The sequence below is a fragment of the Schistocerca nitens genome, chromosome 6 (assembly GCF_023898315.1).
Source record: "Schistocerca nitens isolate TAMUIC-IGC-003100 chromosome 6, iqSchNite1.1, whole genome shotgun sequence".
In the NCBI taxonomy this organism is placed as follows: domain Eukaryota; kingdom Metazoa; phylum Arthropoda; class Insecta; order Orthoptera; family Acrididae; genus Schistocerca; species Schistocerca nitens.
In genome coordinates, this window is record NC_064619.1 from 514,204,359 (window position 1) to 514,227,412 (window position 23,054).

Here is a 23,054-nt window from a genome sequence, read left to right on the forward strand (position 1 = left end):
CGATGACCAGCATTCAACACGGGCATTAGATGACAAGTATTGTTTAAGAGCAAATAACTTCATCTTGTCCAAATTTCTTCCTTTCTGCGTAACAACTGCACTCCACACCTATCTAGAACTTCCTCATGTATTCAGTCAAGACTTGTGTTTCATTCTAGAATGATACCACTTATATTTCCCTCCATTATCAAATTAGTTATTACTTAATGCCTCAGTATGTGTCTTATCAACGTATAAAATTGCTTCAGTCAAGTTGTATAATGAACACCTTTTCTCCCCAGCTTGATTCAGTGCCGGTTCGTTCATTAGGAGCTTTACCCATCTACTCTTTACCGAGCGAGGTGGCGGAATGGTTGTCACAATGGACTCGCATTCGGGAGGACGACGGTTCGAACACGTGTCCGGCCATCCTGATTTAAGTTTTCGGCGATTTCCTTAAATGGCTCGAGGAAAATGCTGGGGTGGTTCCTTTGAAACGGCATGGCCGACTTCCTTCCCCATCCTTCGCTAACCCGATGGGAGCGATGACCTGGCTGTTTGGTCTCCTCCCCCAAAGCAATCAAGCAACCACCTACTCTTTAACATTCTTTTGGAGAGTCACATTTCAGAAACTGTTCTCCCCTTGTCTGAAGTGTTTGTCATCAACGTTTCACGTCCGTACAAGGCTCCACTCTAGGTTTTGAAATGCTTACTCTTTCTTCAAACTCTGTGCTAAGATAGGGCCAGTATCGTCTCGCGTTTTCCTTCATTTTTACGGAACCCTTACTGAATTTCTACAAGGCTGCTATCCATCAGTTTCTCAGTTTTTCTGTAAATAATGTTTGCCAGTGTTCTGTAAACACTGTAAACACGACTAATTAAACTGATAGCTCTATAATGCTGACATCTGCCAGGAGCTGCCTTTTTTAGAATGGGTATAATTACATTATTCTCGAAGTCTGGGGGATTTATGACTAGCTCATATATCTTGCGTACCGGTTGAAATAGTTTCGTCATGGCAGGCTCTCTGAAAGATCTCTACAATTCTAAGGCAACGTCGTGTACTCAAGGGACCGTGTTTCGACTCAGTCGTACGTGAAACCGCTTTTCAGACATAATCTCAATAAAAAAAGTGGGTCGTTGTCAAGTATTGTGGTACATAATTCGTGATCCGGGCCTGGAATAGGAAAAGGGGATTGGTGAAACGTACCCTCCGCCACACACATTTTCCGATAGACAGACGCATATGCAGGTGCATCGGCTGGATACGGTACAAGGTGATCAGCGGAAAATTGTTATAGTTGTTATGCCTTGTATGTATGTGTCTGTGATGGTCCAAGGTGTCGGGGTAACCATTTCATGAGCAGGGGCGAATAGGACAGCGTGCGGGAAGAGAGTTGCGAGGCGCCTGCCGCAGCAGTTTTAATTGGCGCGCTAAGTGCAGTGTCTGCGCGCAGCGCCACTGTGGTGGCAGCGGCGGCGGCTGCAGCGGCGCGCGGGGGCGGCGGCGGCGGCCAGAGAGCTCCGCCGGGAAGACAGCACAGTCGACGCGCCGCCGCCGCCTCCGCCAGCGCTGCCGGCCAGCCCCGGCACGCAAATTAAGGGGGATCAGCCGGGCCGGCGCCCGTTTTTCCGTCGCGGCCGCCGCCAGTCGCCGGGCGGACGCCGCCGCCGCCGAAGCCACAGCGGCGCCGCTCCCAACCGCAGAACGCAACGCCGCTCCGCAAGGTAAGCCCGCTGCAGAGCTTCTGAGCGCTGCACGCGTGCGTACGCATCTGCCGCGCCGGCGGCGGCGGCGTTATGATAACTGCAGCACGCCCGATATTACCCCTCCAGTGTTCCGTGCCGCCCCTCCCGCCCCTCAGCGTTTTGCTTCCCCCCCTACGCGGCCGGCAGACACCGGGCGCCGCGACGCCGCAGCGTCCATGCCTCCCCTTGCTCCCCTCTCCCGCCGTGCCTTTCCCTGCGGCCAATCGCGTTATAGAATATGAAACGTCACGGCCACGGCGCGCCCCTGGCGGCACCTGCGGCCAAAACGCCGAACTACATAACTGCTCCGGCGCCGGCCGCTGCCCGCGAAGGGAAGGAAGAAGAGGGAGAGAGAGTGAGAGAGAAAGGGCAAGGGAAAGGAGAGTATTGGTGAGGGGAGCAAGGCGGTGAGGGAGAGTGGACGAGCGTGGAGAGAGAGAGAGAAAATGGGAAACGGAGAGGGAATGATGTAGAGACGGAGAGAGAGAGGGAGTGAGAGACAGAGAAGCTGGCCGGCGGACACGGAAAGGGAAAGAAAAGGAGAGATGACGGCGCTGTATTGTGCTGTGTATAGCGGTGAGGGCAGCGGGCAGACTGGCGCGAATGGGGTGGGGGATATTGAGGCCGGGGCTACTCTAAAAAAGAAACTAAGGCCTCGTGGCGTATTGATCCGGGGTCTGAGACGGAACGAAGCGGGGAAGGCGGAGCGCGAGGGTAGCCGTCGGACGGACAAGGGAGAGACGGATGCCGCCGCGGCGCTCGGCTAGCAACACACACACACACACACACACACACACACACACGTGCTCTCACACACACACTCCCACACGCATATTGTGTGGCGCCCAGCCTGCTCGGCCAATAACAGCGGCTTATGATATGATACAGCGGGAGGGGCCGTGGGCGCCCGGCCGACCAATAAGAGCGCGCTTATGATATTGATATCCCGAGCCCGTTATGATTGGTGAGAACACCGCCGAAAGGCGGACGCGGCCCGCTGCCAAGGTGCCGGCAGTCCGGCTAATGGCGGGCCGCCTTGCAATTCTTTATGCTTCACTAGCCTCACTTCTTGCTTTATTTATTTTTTTCTTCTTGGCTCCAGGTGCGCCATACCGCCCAGGCGCGATATAAATAGCGCGTGGTCACCGGCCGCGGGTAGGCCTGTGTACTCTCCCTGCGCAGTTCTTGCTTCAGCGCAAGAGACTTTTACTTCATTCCTTGCCGATAAATTCCGTACTTTTCATATGTAATGTCTTTACGTGGAGCTGAGCATCGTTTAATGCTAAGTGAACGCTCATTGTTTACAATCACCATTCATTTTCATTTGCCCGTAATTGCGGCACTTAGCGCACACATTTCTACCTAAATGCGAAATCTTTTCTTTTTTTTTTCGTTACTGACATTTTTCAACGTCACACATCTGAATATTATCATCTTAACACTCATTATAATGCACAATTAACTGCTGTTTATGAACGATATAAATTGAAGCAACTGTTTCAACTCGGACACAACTAAATAAGGAAGTAAGAAAATGTAACTCATTTATCTTAACATACATGTATAAACGTTTGTAACATTGTGTATTTAATAGACGGATCGTATAGGCTTGCCTTAAAGTAATTAAACTGTAACATTTTTCAACCCCCACTCTCGAGAGGTGATAAGGATTGTAGCAATGATCTAAGAGGACACGTACATTAAATCAATGTTCCGATATATTTTTATGTTCTGTCTTCTGTTTGTTACACGAAAACAACATATGATTCTCTTCACTTTCACGATTTAATTAATCTCATACTGGAAGTTCCGAACCATAGTTTTTATGTCATGCTTCTGTTCTGGATAGTAAACCTTCAGCTTGGACGAATCCCTTCCCTCTCTTGTCTAAACTGACCAGTACTACATTACGGAAAATATCTATGTCGCTCGTAGATTTTAAATAAATTCAGCCGGCCGCGGTGGTCTCGCGGTTCTAGGCGCGCAGTCCGGAACCGTGGGACTGCTACGGTCGCAGGTTCGAATCCTGCCTCGGGCATGGATGTGTGTGATGTCCTTAGGTTAGTTAGGTTTAAGTACTTCTAAGTTCTAGGGGACTGATAACCACAGCAGTTGAGTCCCATAGTGCTCAGAGCCAAATAAATTCCTTGTTTATCTGTTCGCTTATTTATTGCGATGAACGTCTGTAAGTACAGGCCAAAACATTTTTTTTTTGTTTTTAATGTCTTGAGACTTCCGTTAATGTCACCACAATATGTAGTACATAAATAAACACAGTTTGTGAAAGGAACCGCCGTGTTGTGTTTCTAGAATGGCACACCTTCCACATCGCTACTCTAAAAGATACCATACGAGACATGAAGTAATATGCTGTTCGTCTCGTGCAACCTCTGAATTTCGATCAACAGGATGCGACAACCTAATCTTACTTCCTTTCTGAAATTTTACCGGTGAAACTTTTACATAAATCCTAAAACTTCTCCTGTGTGTCTCCCAGCTTTCCGTGACGCTCATTACCTGATCACAATAAACGAATAAAAAGAAAGAAAATAAGAAAAATAAAAAAAAACTTAACAAATCCAAAAACTCTTCTTAGAAACTTCTTTCTCCTTATCGTTAATCAGAGTTGGTGAGGAGCCGCAGAGTGACGGATAATTCTCAGCAACCGACAACACGAATGTTTTGTAGGCGATCTTCTTGGTCGATTAACTCCAGTTGCTTAGGAATGTTCCACAGAATTTTATCCGCCATCTGTGTTCACCACAATTACGCGTATGTTCTACACTGATTCGTTACGACCTAAACGTCTGAAATGGACTGACGGTTGTGATAAAATATAGCGGTGCTATGGTATGATGAGGCCGCATGTGAGTTCGAGTCTATATGACCTCCTCCTGCGGTCACATTCGTTCAACTTCTATGTAAATTTACATTTACCCACAGACACAAACGTTCGCTCTGTTGTAGTGACTGTTATAATTTTCCATATTCATATGTCTTATTAAGCTTTAGTTTCAAATTATATTGCGCCAGTACATGTTGACCTATTACGGGGACCTATACGGGCTGACGGGTTAGATGATAGATAATCCTCCGAAGCCAACGAACTATGAAAAGCTTTTGTAAGCTATAATTTACCCTGAGGTGACTTGTTGCAACTAAGTGAGCTCTATGCTTCCCGATGCTGGGCATCGCAAAGCTTGTTCGACTCTTTCCTTTTTGTATTGTCCACAGACAGATGCTAAGGAACGTGCTTTGGTCCCCCGATACGGGCTTCAGGTGTTATTATTGTCTCATATCGATTATCGAATCTCAAAAAACTATCTACTAGGCGAGCGTGTTTTATTGACATTATTCAGTCTTTGTATGTTCCTAATATATTTCCAGAACACTCTGCTCTTGAAGGGTACCTTCAAAGGTTTTATTTGTGTATCTCTGTCTCACATAAATACACCTTTAGCAGGTTGGAAAAATCTCTTCAGTTATTAAATTCCATAAGATTATATTATATGAAGTGAAACATTGACCATTCAGTATATCGGTTACAGTGGTCTTATCCGAACTAATCACATCAGCTTTGGCAGACTGTGTTCTAATCCAAGTTAAAGATGAAGTAAACGGTATGAGAGTATGACAAAAGTTCCAGTTTTATATGATTTGTCTGGAAATTCTTCATCAACGTAAACTACCAAGGTTGGCAAAGATATCTACGTCATTCCGAAATTATCTGATCGTTTTGGCTAATTTTTAATTCGTCATAGTATGACAGCGCTTTAGCATGATACACTGAAATAACTCTATATTTTAATCACGAATCTAATGTTTTACTTCTTCAGATTTCTCCTCTAATTTCAAATTAAATTTTAGTATTTCGTTGTTTGCATATCTTTCTTCTATAGCATAAAATTATTCTTCTTGAAAATTCTCAGTTATTTACCGAATGCGTAGGCGAAAGAGATATTTTAAATTTCTTATCATGTTATCATCAAGTAGATTCAACTAGTAACTATCGAGGGCCAATAAACCAGGCGTCTTTAAGCAAGCGGTACACAAATTTTCTCCTTTGACAAAAATAAATGACATCGAACCTGAAAATATATGAGTACACTTATCTACCATATTTCTTAAAGTTGATGACGGGCTTGCGCCACTGATTAATTTTTTTGACATTATTTTGACGTTATTTGAATAAGTAATACTCATTTGTCTAGAGACTGCAATACTTTATCTCTATTTATATATGTATTACACAAAACTATTCTCGTCAGAGTTCAAATGATAACTGATCCCCGCCGCATATGATAACACAGTGTTAGATGTTATAGTGATACAGAATACTTCCTTTCCACTTTCCAATCTCGCAACAATGCTCTGGAATTTTTCCTTTGCTGTAGACTGACGTGGAGCGTTGTACAACAGTAGCTCCGCAGAGTCTAATTTTCTTAGGATATTTACGGTTGTAATGTGCACGCTATTTTCCACCATCTTTTGCACAGACACAAAAAGAACTGGTGTAAGATAAATTAGTCCAGCACTGATTTAGAGATTTTCTTGTTTCGTTATACTAAAAATTATAGAGGAACACATTTCTGCTGAATCGTCAGTTCTATCACTTTATTCAGGTATTTGCCCCTTTCGGCTAACACTCGTCAACTTGCACCGTAGAAGTGTAAACACCCCTCTTAATGCTCAAAATAATGTGTGAGATTTTAGTTTTACCTTATGTATGTTTGCGCGATGTCAGTAGCGAGATCAGTGGATACCAAACAGCGGAACTCCTCTGGTAGTTTGACAGCGACAAAATGACTTTTGTGAACAGTCTTAATATTGGTGAGAAGGGTGAAGTACACAGTTTCCATCTATAGTAAATAAGTGGGAAAGGAATGAAGTTACGGGTCGAACGTTCTGTCGAATACGATGTCATTAAAAAAGGAGCAAAAGCCAGTGCGGACAGATTTGTGGTTCGAAATCAGTCGTGTTATTTTCAGAGAGATCATCCCGGCATTCGTCTTAAGCGGTTTAGGAAAATCATGGAGAAAAAGAAAAAGAATGTCGGTTGCTGGGGGGATTTGAACTTTGCGCCCCAAGGAAGCTTATTCCACTGCGCCACACAGCTTTCAGCGTGAATGCGACCAAAGCAATTATCGTATCGTCACTGTGGGACTGTGGAAGACAGCAAATTTATGAAAGAGACAGTTGCCTACACTACCTTATTCTACTGAAATTAGAATCTAATTTCCACTTGTTGAAATGACGTTATCGGTGGTCCTATTCCCTTATCACTAAGTTATGAAATGAGACGCATTTAAAGTGTTTGCCGCCTTTGTGTGAAACAATACTTCGAAAAATAAAACTATTCGCTTTGTCTGTAGCATCTACTGTAACGTAGTATTTTCCTCCAAGGACATAAACCATGACACAAACCGTGGTTTAGACCATCACACTTCTGCTCGTCGTTTATCGATATTCTTTGCCCTTGTCAGAGATTTCATTTGAGACATTAATTTCGCTATCGGCTTAACATTCAGATGCCACCGGAACACGAAGAAACGTGAAAGGAGAGAAGGGTTTTGTTTCACACTTATAGGAATACAGCGAGCGCTGGTGGGAGCATGACTGACAACATTAATTTGTACTGACATATTATTATTATTATTATTATTATTATATGTGGACGTGCAGTCGTAAAAAAATGGTTCAAATGGCTCTGAGCACTATGGGACTTAACATCTGAGGTCATCAGTCCCCTAGAACTTACAACTACTTAAACCTAACTAACCTAAGGGTATCACACACATCTATGCCCGAGGCGGTTTTAGCGGTCGCGCGGTTCCAGACTGAAGTGCCTAGAACCTCTCGGCCATAGCGGCAGGCATGCAGGCGTAAGCCAGGCGGTGTTCGTATTCTATTTATTTTGCTCATGTGTCATTTCCGTTGTTAATTTTAATCCTCTTCATTCATTGCAGGTGTAGCTGTCTCACATTAACTTGGCACGAGTGAAATAACAACGTTTCCTTAATCTAAAAAAATGGTAAAATTAACACCGGCACACGTGTATGCTATGAATCTTGAAAATACGGGTTTGGAAGACTGGTACATGTACAGAGCAAGCTGGTACAATAAGATAAGACAATGGGGTCCCACTCGGGGTGAATTCATCCAGATATAGATTTACCGTGGTTTCCACAAATCAGTGTAAACTACAGGATGATTTAATTGGAAAAACTACTGTCGGTTACTCTGATATTTTCAGTGGTTTTGAAACTCGTGTTAACTGTGCAGTCTAAGCATGCAGCCGATTCTATCAGATTTGTGGGTATTAACGCCATGGGTATGTTTTAATTTCTTTGTCTGTGATTTCTGTGGTATAAGTTCCTTATATTTCGGAGTCTAGACTCATCAAACCCTCTTAAAAAATCGATTATTTTTTTACTCTGTCAAAAGATAAATATGGTCCAGTAGCACCATGTGTGTATCATATTCCCTTTTCCGTGTAGAATGACAAAACTAAACGATCGGTTCACTCCAAACTTGAGTAACACGAGAGGTATCGTCTACTAGGACAAATGCAAAAGGTCAGCTGTGGATGAACTCTTTTTCAGTTACATTGTGCATATGTAAACTTTGATGAAACTCAAGTCTTACGTATGCAGAAGGACATTATACAAGTTACACTCAGGAAGTCATTCAGATACACAAACATAACTGCTGTCCAACAGAGTAGAGGGAACACCATGTGTTAACGATGCATGGATTCCTTCAGGGGGCGAAACCAGTGGTGATTAAATTGAAATACAGAGTGGTGACAGACATCCCTGAAAACAACTAATAAATCAGGCTGAAATATAGCCAGTCAAGAATTACTAAACTTGCCAAACATTTTTTTAAAAGTTATTGGCTTTCAGGACATACGAATGCAGCCATGTCAATTATGACGAAACGAACTTGAGGACAATACAACACCCAGTTCCCGAGAGGAGAGAAATCTGCGACCCGGTCGGGAACTGAACATGGCCTCCTTCAGTTAGCAATCCGTGGCGATTACCACGCAAATTGACAAACAGATTATACTGTGAAAATGTAAACATACGTTAGAGCACGAACTACCGCTGTAGTTGATGCTACGAAACCCCTACGAATTCAAGCTGCCCATGTTGGCGAAACATCGGGAAGAATAAATATTACTGAACGTCAAATACGGCCAAGAAGCAATTGCCACTTGAACTCTACTCTCTGTTTTAACCCTTCTTGTCCTTGTTGTAGTTTCACTTACTATGGACTGCGAGGTCGCTGTTGGTAACGCACTGATTCGTATTAAGCGTATGTAATTAATGATACATTCTGTATGTGTGCGCTCGAGAACTTCTGCGACGTATTGACAGCAGAAAATTGTTCCATTTCTCAACAGCTGCAACAGTTGTAAGTCTTGACCTTTTAACAGCTGTTACTGCCTTCTACTTCAGTAGTTAAAAACTGCTGTTCGTCATTTCAACACCATAAGCTGATACCTGTGATACACTATGTGATCAAAAGTATCCTGACACCCCGAGAAACATACGTTTTTCATATTAGGTGCTTTATACTGCCGCCTACTGCCAGATACTCCATATCAGCGACCTCAGTAGTCATCGTGAGAGAGTAAAATGCCGGCCGGAGTGGCCGAGCGGTTAAAGGCGCTACAGTCTGGAACCGCACGACCGCTACGGTCGCAGGTTCGAATCCTGCCGCGGGCATGGATGTGTGTGATGTCCTTAGGTTAGTTCGGTTTAAGTAGTTCTAAGTTCTAGGGGACTTATGACCACAGCAGTTGAGTCCCATAGTGCTCAGAGCCATTTGAACCATTTTTTCGAGAGTAGAATGGGGGGGGGGGGGGGCTATACAGAACTCACGGACTTCGAACGTGGTCAGGTGACTGGGTGTCATTTGCGTCAAACGTCTATACGCGACATTTCCACACTCCTGAACAACCCTAAGTCGTTTGTTTGCGATGTCATGGTGAAGTGGAAACTTGAAGGGACACGTACAGCACAAAAGCGTACAGGCCGACCTCGTCTGTTGACTGACAGAGACCGCTGACAGTTGAAGAGGGTCGTAATGTGTAATAGGCACACATCTATCTAGACCGTCACATAGGAATTCCAGACTGCATCAGGTCTACTGCAAGTACTATGACATTTATGCGGGAGCTGAGAAAACTTGGATTTCATGATCGAGCGGCTATTCATAAGCCATACATCACGCTGTTTATGCCAAACGGCGCCTCGCTTGGTGCAAGGAGCGTAAACATTGGACGATTGAACAGTGGAAAAACGTTGTGTGAAGTGTCGAATCACGATACAAAAAGTGGCGATCCGATGACAGGGTGTGGGTATGGCGAATGCCCGGTGAACGTCATCTGCAGAGTGTGTAGCGCGAACAGTAAAATTCGGAGGCTGTGGTGTTATGGTGTGGTCGTGCTTTTCATGGAGAGGGTTTGCACCCCTTGTTGCTTTGCGTGGCACTATCGCAGCAGAGGCCTACATATAAGCACCCTCTTGCTTCTAACTGTCGAAGAGCAATTCGGAGATGGCGACTGCATCTTTCAACACGATCGAGCACCTGTTCACAATGCACGGCCTGTGGCGGAGTGTTTGCAAGACAATAACGTCCCTGTAATGGAGTGGCCTTCACAGAGCCCTGACCTGAATCCTGTAGAACACCTTTGGGATGTTTTGGAACGCCGACTCCGTGTCAGGCCTCACCGACCGACATCGATACCTCTCCTCGGTGCAGCGCCCCATGAAGAAAGGGCTGCCATTCCACCAGAAAACCTTCCAGCACCTGATTGACCGTGTGCCTGCGCGATTGGAAGCTATCATCAAGGCTAAGAATGGACCAGCAAAATACTGAATTCCAGCATTACCGATGGAGGGCGCCACGAACTTGTAAGTCATTTTACGGCTTGGTACCACAATCACCCATGTTTCGCAACAGTGAAAAGCCTGTAACATGTGGCCAGCAAAAAGTGCAACAAATAGAGGAATGCAACAACTCGCCGGTAGTTACGAAAGCATATTATGTGGTAGCCATCGCTGCGGGAATAGCACACCTAGTGTCGGCGTACCGCACTTCGAATGCATTCAGTGAACTCATACACCAGCTGCATATTAGCCAACTCTTCATCAGTAAACCTATTCATACTGCCGTGTGTATCTGTCGACGTACAATTAACACTGCCGGAAAAATGAAGCCGATGCAGAACCGAACGATACTAAATGCAAGCTTCAAGGCGATAAGTAAAGAGGGCATTACTATTGTCAACAGCAGGACCGTTTTTGAATGTAACGAGTTTGTCTCCAAACAGGAAACACAGCGCGTACCGTCGATATTTGCACTGTTGCACACTATTTTCAGTGCAGTACAGATACAAAGCTAACCGTGGCAAGAAACCAAACGAAATGCAAAATTCTGAAACGAGTGGCAAGAGAATGTGGGTCCCTCGTACCAAAAGCGAAGGTATCCCTGAACAAGTTCCGAAGGTTCTCAGTGGAACTGTTGTTTGCTCTGTATCCTTCCTCTCTTTCAGTATAGCTTGTGAACTCACGAGCTCCATTTCCATGGAAAATAATCGAAGCGTTACCACTGTAGCAACTTTTACCTGATGAAAATATCGTAATAATCAGATTTCGTGAAATGTACGTGTCTCATTAAGAGGTTACAAGCAAAGGCTGTTTCTGAGCTTAAGGAGTACCACACCGAAAGCTGTTACTTATGACATATTGTAAAGGTATAACACAAACGACAAAAATAAAACAAAACAAAAAATACTTGATTGAGACTTAATCTAGGATGTCGTGGAAGTGTCGTGAAATAATATCGTCGCTCCACATTTTTTGAGAAGTTTTTGATGGATGAAAAACTCATGGCGAAAAGCTACTCGAATGATTAAAAACGGGAAACTAGTTGAGTGTTTTGTGACTAGAAGGGAAAGGAAGGTATATATTTCTGCACTCCTTTCACATCTGTGTGAACGGCCTTGCCGCAGTGGCTACACCGGTTCCCGTCAGATCACCGAAGTTAAGCGCTGTCGGGCGTGGCCGGCACTTGGATGGGTGATCATCCGGGCCGCCATGCGCTGTTGCCATTTTTCGTGGTGCACTCAGCTTTGTGAAGCCAATGGAGGAGCTTCTCGACAGAATAGTAGCGGCTCTGGTCAGAGATAACCATCATAACGACCGGGAGAGCGGTGTGCTGACCACACGCCCCTCCTATCCACATCCTCAGCTGAGGATGACACGGCGGTCGGATGGTCCCGACGGACCACTTGTGGCCTGAAGACGGAGTACTGCTTTTATATCTGTGAAATGACGCGTTTAAGGTTTGTTTCGATCTACGTTTATGGCATGCACTCTTCCTTACATCTTACTTGTAGTGTCCCAGTACCCCGTCAAAATCTTCTCACCCCGCACGTATCTTAAAACTGTAAACCCTACGTGGCAGAAGCATGGCGGAAAGGTGGATATTTTCAGCGATGTATTTCGGTGTCCGTAATAGAGTACAGCATATGGATACAGTCGTGGGACGATCGAAAATAATTTTCCTCGTAAATGAAGCTTACTTGTTAATTGCAGAAAGATGCGTATTCCGTGAACATCTTTTCGTGATGTTGGCGTAACCTCATTTGGCTAGTCAGGCACCTCCGTACAGTTCGCTGTGTTTGCACTTGGCTGGCTGGCGTCCTGCGTAAGCAAGTGTTCCGTACAGCTCGACGCTTACCCATACTAATTTAACAGTATCTGACACATACATGTGTTTCGGTGGGAGAAGAGGGGATGGAGAGAGCATAAGATCAGATTTAAAGATTCCGTCAATGACCAGGTTATTAGAGCCGCAGTACTATCACGGGTAGACGAAATGATGTGCAAGGAAATCGTGGGTGTTCTTTTCAAAAGAACTATTTCAGGATTATCTTTAAGCGACTTCGGGAAACCACAGAAAATCTAAACCTGTGTGACCGTCCAGGGTTTTGAACGGCTTCCTGAATGCGAGTCTGCAGTGCTAAACGCTTGCTACCTCGCTCGGATACTTGTTTCTAAATTCTTGTCATAAATCACTAGCGAGTGAAGAGTGAGTGGATTACGTAATGATTCGGCAGGATCACCTGTCGTCTGACGTATCTGATGACGTATAGTTTCCTTCATTCAGAACATCCATATGTTCTACTGTGTTACGGAACGTAATCGAATCAAATAAGTAAATCAGTCGATGCAGAGCGAATTAGACTAGGAAATGAGAAACTGAAGGCAGTGGATGAGTTTTTCCACTTGGGTAGTAAAATAACTGACGGCGGTCAAAGTATAGACGATATAAAATTCATGCTGGCAATAGCAGGAAAAGCTTTTCTTATAAAGAGGTACCTGTTAACGTCTACTATCAAGTTAAGTCTTAAGAAGTCTTTTTCTGAAGGTGTTAGTCTGGAATGTAGCCTTGAACGGAAATGAAACATGGACGAGAAGCCGATCAGACAAGAAGAGAATAGAAGCTTTTGAATTTTGCTGCCATAGAAGAGTGCTGAAGATTAGGTGGGGAAAGGAAGTGTGGAGAAAAGAAGTTCGTGGTACAACCTGACTAAAAGAAGAGATCGGTTGATAGGACACATTCTGAGGGGTCAAGGAATAGTCGGTTTCTTCCCGGCCGGAGTGGCCGAGCGGTTCTCGGCGCTACAGTCTGGAACCGCGTGACTGCTACGGTCGCAGGTTCGAATCCTGCCTCGGGCATGGACGTGTGTGATGTCCTTAGGTTAGTTAGGTTTAAGTAGTTCTAAGTTCTAGGGGACTGATGATCTCAGAAGTTAATTCCCATAGTGCTCAGAGCCATTTGAGTCAATAGTCAGTTTGGTAACAGAGAGAAGCGCGTAGGGGGTAAAAATTGTAGAGGGAGATAGAGGCATGAATATAGTAAGCAAACGGATGTAGCTTGGTTACTCAGGAATGAAGAGGCTTTGCATGACATTTTCGAGCATGGAGAGAAGCATCCAACCGCTCTTCGGAATGGAGACAGCAGCAAGAAGAGTGTTATCGATTATCGTATTGTTGACACTCAATTCATTAGGGGTGCAGCATTAGTTCATCCGTATTTTGATGGGAAGGGAAATTAGGTTTGTCCTTAATGAAAGAACCGCTGCCTTAGCTAGGAACTGGATTGGCATCTAGGAGAAGCAGGTTTCGCATCCCTGTATGGTTATCCAAATTTGAAGCATCCAAAGGAAGGATAGGACCACTTTCCCTCCAAACATGGTCCTGTCAGAGCTGGTACTCTGCCCATATAACATAAAAAACTGCTCAAATATTCGGTCAGATATTGATAAGGTTACAGTCGGCCGTTGTGGCCGAGCGGTTCTAGGGGCTTCAGTCCGGAACCGCGCTGCTGCTACGGTCGCAGATTCGAATCCTGCGTCGGGCATGGATGTGTGTGATGTCCTTAGGTTAGTTGGGTGTAAGTCGTTCTAAGTCTAGGGGACTGATGACCTCAGATGTTAAGTGGTGGTGGTGGTGGTTAGTGTTTAACGTCCCATCGACAACGAGGTCATTAGAGACGGAGCGCAAGCTCGGGTTGGGGAAGGATTGGGAAGGAAATCGGCCGTGCCCTTTCAAAGGAACCATCTCGGCATTCGCCTGAAACGATTTAGGGAAATCACGGAAAACCTAAATCAGGATGGCCGGAGACGGGATTGAACCGTCGTCCTCCCGAATGCGAGTCCAGTGTAGATGTTAAGTCCCATAGTGCTTGGAGCCATTTGTACCTTTTGATAAAATTGCAGAGTGGTGCAGAGTCTGGCAATTAGCTTTACATGTTCAAAAATGTAAAACTTTATATTTCACTAGATGCAAAATATGGTAGGTTATGACCACAATGTCATCGAGTCACAAGTGGAATCGGTCAAATTACACAAATACCCGGGTGTCGCAGTTTGTTCGGACCAGGAATGAAAGATCACATAGGCACAATAAAAAAAAAAAAAATGGTTCAAATGGCTCTGAGCACTATGGGACTCAACACCTGAGGTCATCAGTCCCCTAGAACTTAGAACTATTTAATCCTAATTAACCTAAGGACATCACACACATCCATGCCCGAGGCAGGATTCGAACCTGCGACCGTAGCAGCAACGTGGTTCCGGACTGAAGCACCTAGGCTCAATCGCAGGTAATTAAATTTGCACACTTTTCCTTGGTGGGAATACTGGAAGATATGCACTCAGGTTTGAAGGTCAACTGAGGAGCTGCTTGGCCGAGTGTAGCGATTCCAAGGTCAAGAAACCCAACAGCGACCGGAAGAGCGGTTTGTTGACCACACGCCCCTCCATACCGCGTCCAACGATGCCGTTAGAAGACGACACGGCGGTTGGTCGGGCCGATTGACCCGTCTAGGGCGGCAAGGGATACTTTAGGTTTTTTTTACTTCACGTCGTTGGTCGGGTTATAGTTAAATGCAATTTTCAGAGGAGGATGGTTACAAAACACTTGTACGACTCTCTCTGAATACTGCTCAAGTGTGTGGAAACCATACCCAGTAGCAGTAACAATGGTCGCAGGTGTGTTTGATCCTTGGGCTGATTTTTTCAGTCTGGCGACGTGGCCGTGCGGTTCTGGGCGCTACGGTCTGGAGCCGAGCGACTGCTAGGGTCGCAGGTTCGAATCCTGCCTCGGGCATGGATGTGTGTGATGTCCTTAGGTTAGTTAGGTTTAATTAGTTCTAAGTTCTAGGCGACTAATGACCTCAGAAGTTAAGTCGAATAGTGCTCAGAGTCATTTTAGCCATTTTGATTTTTTCATTTTAATAATTACAACTTAATGAGCTTCTCTTGCACATTGAGGAACTAGCACTGACATAAGAAACAATATATTATTAAATTTTCAGAAGCGACAATAGAGAAGCAAGGGCGACGTCTGCGATTTTGCAGATAGGCAGGAATACACGTGGAGAATAAAATAATGGCCTCGGAGAGCATTTTGGTAGAAACGCGACAGGACTGAGTGGATGTGGTGGCGGGTAACCGGGGCCAGGCTGTGTTGGCCGCCCCTTCCGCCGTTGCTCACCGCCGGGGAATGCTCGCCCGCTTGTCGTGGAGAAATTTCCAAGTGTTTGTCATGCAGTCCCCGCCTGCGCAGAACAATGCGCGATTTGGACCGATTTCAAACAACAGCTGCTGATTGCTCATGGCGACCGGAGAAAAAAGTCCGGAACGACACGCATAGCTGAACGCCACTTCTGAAATCGGTTGTTGTAGCGCCGAAAGCGATGAGTCACGGTTTGGAGAAAAAGAGACTGTCAGCAGTGAAGGATCACAGGAAATTCCTTGCTCTGCTAGTCGATCGTAACACGTAATTCCAGGCTAACGGCTTCTGTCATCGCGTTAATGAAACAGTATAACAGACAAGTGACACATACGTACCGTAAAACCCACGGAGGCGAATTGTAAAGCAACTGAAATTGTCATAGTGAAGATAAACTTCTTTGCTAAGATCGTTAATAACAACCTTTATTCTCGGTAACCGGTTTCGGTAATCAAAGTTACCATCTTCACATCTCGACAGAACGGTTACTGCATATGTCTTAAACTAGCAGTAAAAGTATTCTTTCTCATGAACTGGCAGGTACGTCACAGACTAGAAGACTGACACATCGGCAGGTCAGAATTAAATCAGCTATATACAAAGCTGTTCATCACATACATCAGTCTTATGTCACTCATAACAGAGTGTATCATTGCAGCCAGGGAGCCGCTCGGCAGATTTGACCTTTAAAGTAGCTCTTGAGTACGAATCTGCCTTTTAAGTAATAGTAACCATTGCCATGAGTCACGAATAATTACAAAGAATATCCATAGTTAAAATTCTGAACTAATATAAAGATGCAGTTATCGATCTTTAAGGCCGAGTGAAGGAATTATTGAGTTATATAAACCGTCTATATAGATATAATACTTGTTCTCTCACACCACACACGCGGTTTCCACTTACCTGACGAATTTCATTCAACTTTTACGTTGATCTCGGGAAGTTGCTGCGCCCCCTGAGCCGGCCACTGTGGCCGAGCGGTTCTAGGCGCTTCAGTCTGGAATCTCGCAACCGTTACAGTCGCAGGTTCGAATCCTGCCTCGTGCGTGGATTGTGTGCTGTCCTTAAGTTAGTTAGGTAATAAGTAGTTCTAAGTTATAGGGGACTGATGACCTCAGATGTTAAGTCCCATAGTGCTCACAGCCATTTTTCGCCCCTTGAAATTCTTCAGCACGACACATACACAGAAATAAAATCTACGCCGTGCAGGTAGATCACGGGCTCATCTGGCCATTTCACTTCAAATACGAAATTTCTCTTACATGCCTAACATGGCGCACGACGATCAACAAGAAATACTCCAGGGTAGAACACGTCTACCTTCATGCACACTTAAAGCCAGAGTCGCTCCTTCTAAGTCTTATTACGCTTAGCAATTACATAAAAACTAAGAACAATTAAGAAGTCAGCGACAGTGTTGCACCGAGCGGCGTCTGCATAAATATGTTGTCTCTGATGTTTGCGGTTACACCTTTTCGCAGCACTATTTGCACTTTTCATAAATTTACATAAGAAATAAAAGTTGACTGCACACCGTCGTAAATGTGTAAAAAAAAAAGCCGACTTAAATAGTATCTTCCTTCTTAAGCTTATATTAAAAAGAGGTAGCGCAAGGGAGACCTGTTTATAACATATTCCAGATACTGTACATAACTGCTATGTTGTCATCTCTGATGGTGTAAGATAGAAAAACAAGAGCTATATTGCAGTAATTAAGAGAAATTAAAGGCTAACAGAAAAATTATGCCATATACCGTTGAGGTCAGAAGTTGATGAGTATATCGAAAGACTCCTTCAGCAATACCATTTCCACGCAAGGTGTACCAGCCGAACGCTTGCTACCAGTGGTCTTCAAATGTTTCTCAATCACCAAGCAAGCGACAGACCGCCCTAAAACCTTCAGAGAGAAAGCGCCGTGAATCAACTATGACAGATCGAAGGCCATTCCTTCACACTTTACGTTTCTTCCAACAGTCAGATATTTGATTTACAGCGTGTAGTCGAATAAAATTGTTCATCAGACTTCTTGCTGTCTTTTATTATTTTTTCCATTTTTATTTGATGACACCGCAGCTTTTCTCGTAAATTCCACTGCAAGAAACACTGCAACAAGCCACAAGTTTTTATGAAATGATGTTACCGCACCATTACTAGCTTCGGACCTGAGGTCATCGTCAGAGGTTGTATTTAGTTCACTTCATTGATCAGTATGGATTGTAAAAGAAAATCAAAACTCTGTCTTATAATATGTAAAGGAGGGCTTTCAGAAAGACACAGATCTAAAACTTGCAAATAAGTCAAAGCTACCATCTGACGATGTGCTCAGGCCAGAAACTAGTAAAGGTACAATAAAACCATGAAAAAAAAAAACATGTGGCTGGTTGCAATATTTCCTACAGTGTTCCATCTTTAAATGTGGTGTGAATTGGTGACTGACTTACAACTCAATGTATTCGCGGATCATTTAATAACTTTTCAAGTAAGAATTAAATCGGCATTTTAAGTCATAAAGTACATCGAATCGTACATAGATTGTTCCTTAACATTTTTACATCCACCATCATGGGTGTTCCCAAGAGTCATTATACGTTACCAACAAATCAAAGCATATAACACAAAATTTATCCAAAATAGTGTTCATTCAGTCATGAACGAAAATTCTGTGGATTAAAACTGGTTGTTAGTATTTTGCAGCTCTAATTAAAATTAGTTTTCTTCACACTGGTTTTCGGTAAGGAACACGATATCTGCCGTCATGTAACCTTGTAACATGTTCGTTTTCACTCTGCTATTATCCAGAATCACGCCTAACACCACTAGTAGCTCTTCTGAAGTATATTCTTTCCACTGATTGGTTTGTGGTTTCGCGTATGTTTCCACAACCATTACAGTTTTCTCGGAAATTAGTAGGTAGTCTGAAATACACCTTATTCTGATAAATTGGTTTATAATAGAAGAGGAAAGTAATACATTAGCAGGTTGTCGGTATGAAGAGTGAGAAGACCCTTCTTTCAAGTAAAAAACTCATTCCTTTTGCCGCTTTACCAGTTTATTCTGCCTTTAGTTTTGGGTAATGGTTCAAAGTTGCTTATTTTCATTCAGAAAATCATAGTGACTCACTTTCAGTATGTCAGAATGCCCCCCTCCCCCCAACGTTTTCGCAGTTCTCGACATATGACAATGATTCATATGCGCCCTACGAATATTTTGATATTATGATATTCTAATATTTAACTTGTATTTCCCCGAGATGAACCAGGCTCAAGCACTTCCTTCCGTCTTGAAATATTATTTAATAATTACATAATACGGTAACCATTCACATAAAAAATAAAGCTAAATCTGCCTGATCATCAAAGTCAAGGTTCAGTTAAACAACGTTTAACATTCGTAACGCTTCTAAGCGACCAAAACTGCATATCGTCGAAGTTTTCTAACGCCATAACTCCTTTGTACAGAAATGTAACAGAGTGACTCGCGACCACAACAAACGTTATTTGTCAGATCATTCATCTATATGACGAGAACAGTAACGTTTTCGTGACACATATTTGTTGTGCGGGTATTGGAGGTATTCTGGACGTGGTAGGGATAAATGCAGACGGTGCCCAGGAGTAGAGTTTCAGTTAAGGGAGACAGGTAATTGTTGCACATCAGAAGCTATAATGGCAAGGAGAGGAGATAGAACAACAGAGTTACTAAACCGGCGGTATATGCGCAGGAGGCTCACGTAGGGCAACTATTGTAGCCCCTAAACGTCTGACGACTAAACGATTGAAAAAAGTAGTTTTCTCTGCAACACGCTGAACTTTAGTGTAATTAACTTGGCTTGCAATCATTTGGCGGAGAAGGGGTTAATGAAAAGGGGCTTGTATTCGGGAGGACCGTTGTCTGAACATTTAAACTTACGTTTTAGTGGTTTACCTAAATCACTTTGGAGGAACGCCAGAGCTGTTCCTTTTGCGAATCCTAAGCCAGTTGCCTGTCACGTCGTACACCAATCCGGGGGTCCTTGAGGTAGGACGTGGAGGAATGTGTTGCTGCAATGGTGGCACCGGGGCAGCGTTGCCCACTCGTCATCCTTTCGACTGAGTAGGATGATGAGTGGGAAACTAGAGCCTGTTGCTTAAACCTTCTGGTGTCTTCAGGTCTGCCATATATACAGGGTGAACCGCGTGTAAGTGCAAATATTTCTGTTGATGACTGAGGACTGTGTACTGAACAACATAAAATCAGTATTTACGCCATATACAGACCAATAATTACACCTATTGCAAGTCGTATGTTTTTAGGTTGGGCAGTACCTCCAAGTACTCGTACATCTAGCAAGAGCAAGCCATTAATGCTTGTTTTCCCACGAGCAGGAGGTCGGGTGTTGAAGTATGGACGCATGGACGCAAAATGGTTAGTATATACTGACAAGTGTAGTCCACTTACCGGTGCAGTTACGACTGCGCAGAAAATAACAGATAGTAAATTATGCGACGTGTTTGTGGGAAGATGGTTTGATGCAGAGGAACAACAACCAACACACTAATGGGTGTACATATTAAATTGCCACATATAAAAATATTTGTACATATACCCGTTACAGCCTATATGTAAGTTGAATCAGCTGTTCCTACCTATGGTTTTATGCAACCCGCAACACCTTGAATTACCTCATGTGAGATTCTCATATTCTCTCACTCGGTACGCGCAAACTATTATTCGAATTAAAAACAATGAACAGGACTGTTTTGTAGGAAATTTAATGTATTTAAATTTTGAACTGGGATACATTCTCACAGGTCACGGTTTTCGAGTTAGCTGAGAAAAACGCTTTTGAAGATCTCTTCTGTACGTTTTTCTTTAATACTTCGAAAACTACGGCCTCTAGCGAAAACGTATCGCAGTGCAAAAATTATCTGCATTACATTTCCTACAAAACAGTCCTGTTTATTTTTTCTGTAGGACCAACAGATTGCACATGGCGAAAGAGAAAATATGAAAATCTTACTCGTGCTATATGAAGAACTTACGGGTTGCATAAAACCCATGGGTAGAGACAGTTGAATCACCCACTATTGTGTGTATGTACAGTGAATTGACGAAAGTCATGGGACAGCGATATGCACATATACAGACGGCGGCAGTATCGTGTACACAGCGTATAAACGCGCAGAATATTCGCAGAGCTGTCGTTTATACTCACGTGATTCATCTGAAAAGGCTTCCGACGCGATTGTGGCCGCACAGCGGGAGTTAACAGACCTGGAACGCGTAATGGTAGTTGGAGCTAGACACATTTCACTTCGAAAATCGTTAGAGAATTCAATATCCTGAGCTCCACAGTGTCAAGAGTGTGCCGAAAATATCAAATTTCAGGCATTACCTCTCACCATAGACAATGAAGTACCCGATGACCTTCATTGAACGACCGAGAGCAGAAGCGTTTGCGTAGAGTTGTCAGTGCTATAAAAACAAGCAACACTGCTCGAAATAATTGCAGAAATCAGTGTAGGACGTACGAAGAACATATCCGTTAGGACACTGCGGCGAAATATGGCATTAAGGGGCTATGGCAGCATGCGATCGACGCGAGTGCCTTTGCTAACAGAACGACATGGCTTGCAGGGCCTCTCCTGGGCTCGTGACCATATTGGTTGGACCCTAGACGACTGTCAGATGAGCCCCGATTTCGATTGGTAAGAGCTAATGGTAGGGTTTGAGTGTGGGGTAGACTCCACAAAGTTGTGGGTCCAAGTTGCCAACAATGCACTGTGCAAGATGGCGATAGCTCCATAATGGTGTGCGCTGTCTTTACATGGAATCGACTGGGTCCACTGGTACAACTAAACCGATCCTTGACTGGTAATGGTTATGTTCGATTACTTATAGACCAGAATGAGATAGCCGGCCGAAGTGGCCGTGCGGTTAAAGGCGCTGCAGTCTGGAACCGCAAGACCGCTACGGTCGCAGGTTCGAATCCTGCCTCGGGCATGGATGTTTGTGATGTCCTTAGGTTACTTAGGTTTAACTAGTTCTAAGTTCTAGGGGACTAATGACCTCAGCAGTTGAGTCCCATAGTGCTCAGAGCCATTTGAACCAATTTTGAACCAGAATGAGATATTCACTCTGCGGCGGAGTGTGTGCTGTTATGGAATTTCCTGGCAGATTAAAACTGTAGGACGTACCGAGACTCGAACTCGGGACCTTTGCCTTTCGCGCGAAAGTGCTCTACCGACTGAGCTACCCAAGCACGACTCACGACCCGTCCTCACAGCTTCAGTTCTGCCAGTAGTTCGTCTTCTACCTTCCAAACTTCATAGTAGCTCTCCTGCGAACCTTGCAGAACTAGCAGTCCTGGAAGAAAGGATACTGCGGAGACATGCCTTAGCCACAGCCTGGGGGATGTTTCCATAATGAGTTTTACTTCTAGACCATTTGCACTCGTTATTTTTATGGATGACTATGCGCTATGTCACCGGGCCAAAATTGTTCACTATTGGTTTGAAGAACATTCTGGACAATGCGAGCGAATGATTTAGCTACTCAGATCACTCGACATAAATACCATCGAATATTTACGGGACATAATCGAGAGAACAGTTAGTGCAGAAAATCCTGGTGATTATGGATGGCTATAGGGGCAGCATGGCTCAATATTCTGCAGGAATCTTCGAGCGACTTGCCACGGGCCACGTCGAACAAAGTAAGTCTGATACGATGTTAGGAGGTATCCCTTGACATTTGTCAGCTTAGTATACACCACCAGATGATGGCCTTGGGGGCTACAGACCGGAACCGCGCGACCGCTACGGTCGCAGGTTCGAATCCTGCCTCGGGCATGGATGTGTGTGATGTCCTCAGGCTAGTTAGGTTTAAGTAGTTCTACGTTCTAGGGGACTGATGACCACAGATGTTAAGTCCCATAGTGCTCAGAGCCATTTGAACCATTTTTTCGAATCTTGCCTCGGGCATGGATGTGTGTGATGTCCTTAGGTTCGTTAGGTTTAAGTAGTTCTAAGTTCTAGGGGACTGATGACCACAGATGGTAAGGTCCATAGTGCTCAGAGGCATTTGAACCATTTTTTTTATGCAGTGGTAAGAGACTGAACTCGTATCCGAGAAGATGGCGGATCACACCCTAGTCCGCCCATCCGATTTTTTTGCGTGGTTCCTCAAGATCGCTCAAGGCGCTTAACGGGATGCCCCATTTCCTTCCCCATCTTTCTCCCACTCGAA

General features: G+C 44.3%; 1 protein-coding gene and 1 pseudogene across 1 annotated transcript in view; both read left to right on the forward strand.

Annotated features, from left to right (window-relative positions):
* Positions 1–23,054, forward strand: part of LOC126263436 (uncharacterized) — a 794,389-nt gene that overhangs the window by 35,010 nt on the left and 736,325 nt on the right. Inside the window, exon 2 of the mRNA XM_049960528.1 lies at positions 1,424–1,707. Within this exon, the coding sequence (XP_049816485.1) occupies positions 1,424–1,707 (284 nt within the window). The remainder of the gene's footprint in view (positions 1–1,423; positions 1,708–23,054) is intronic.
* Positions 11,734–11,851, forward strand: LOC126191890 (5S ribosomal RNA; annotated as a pseudogene).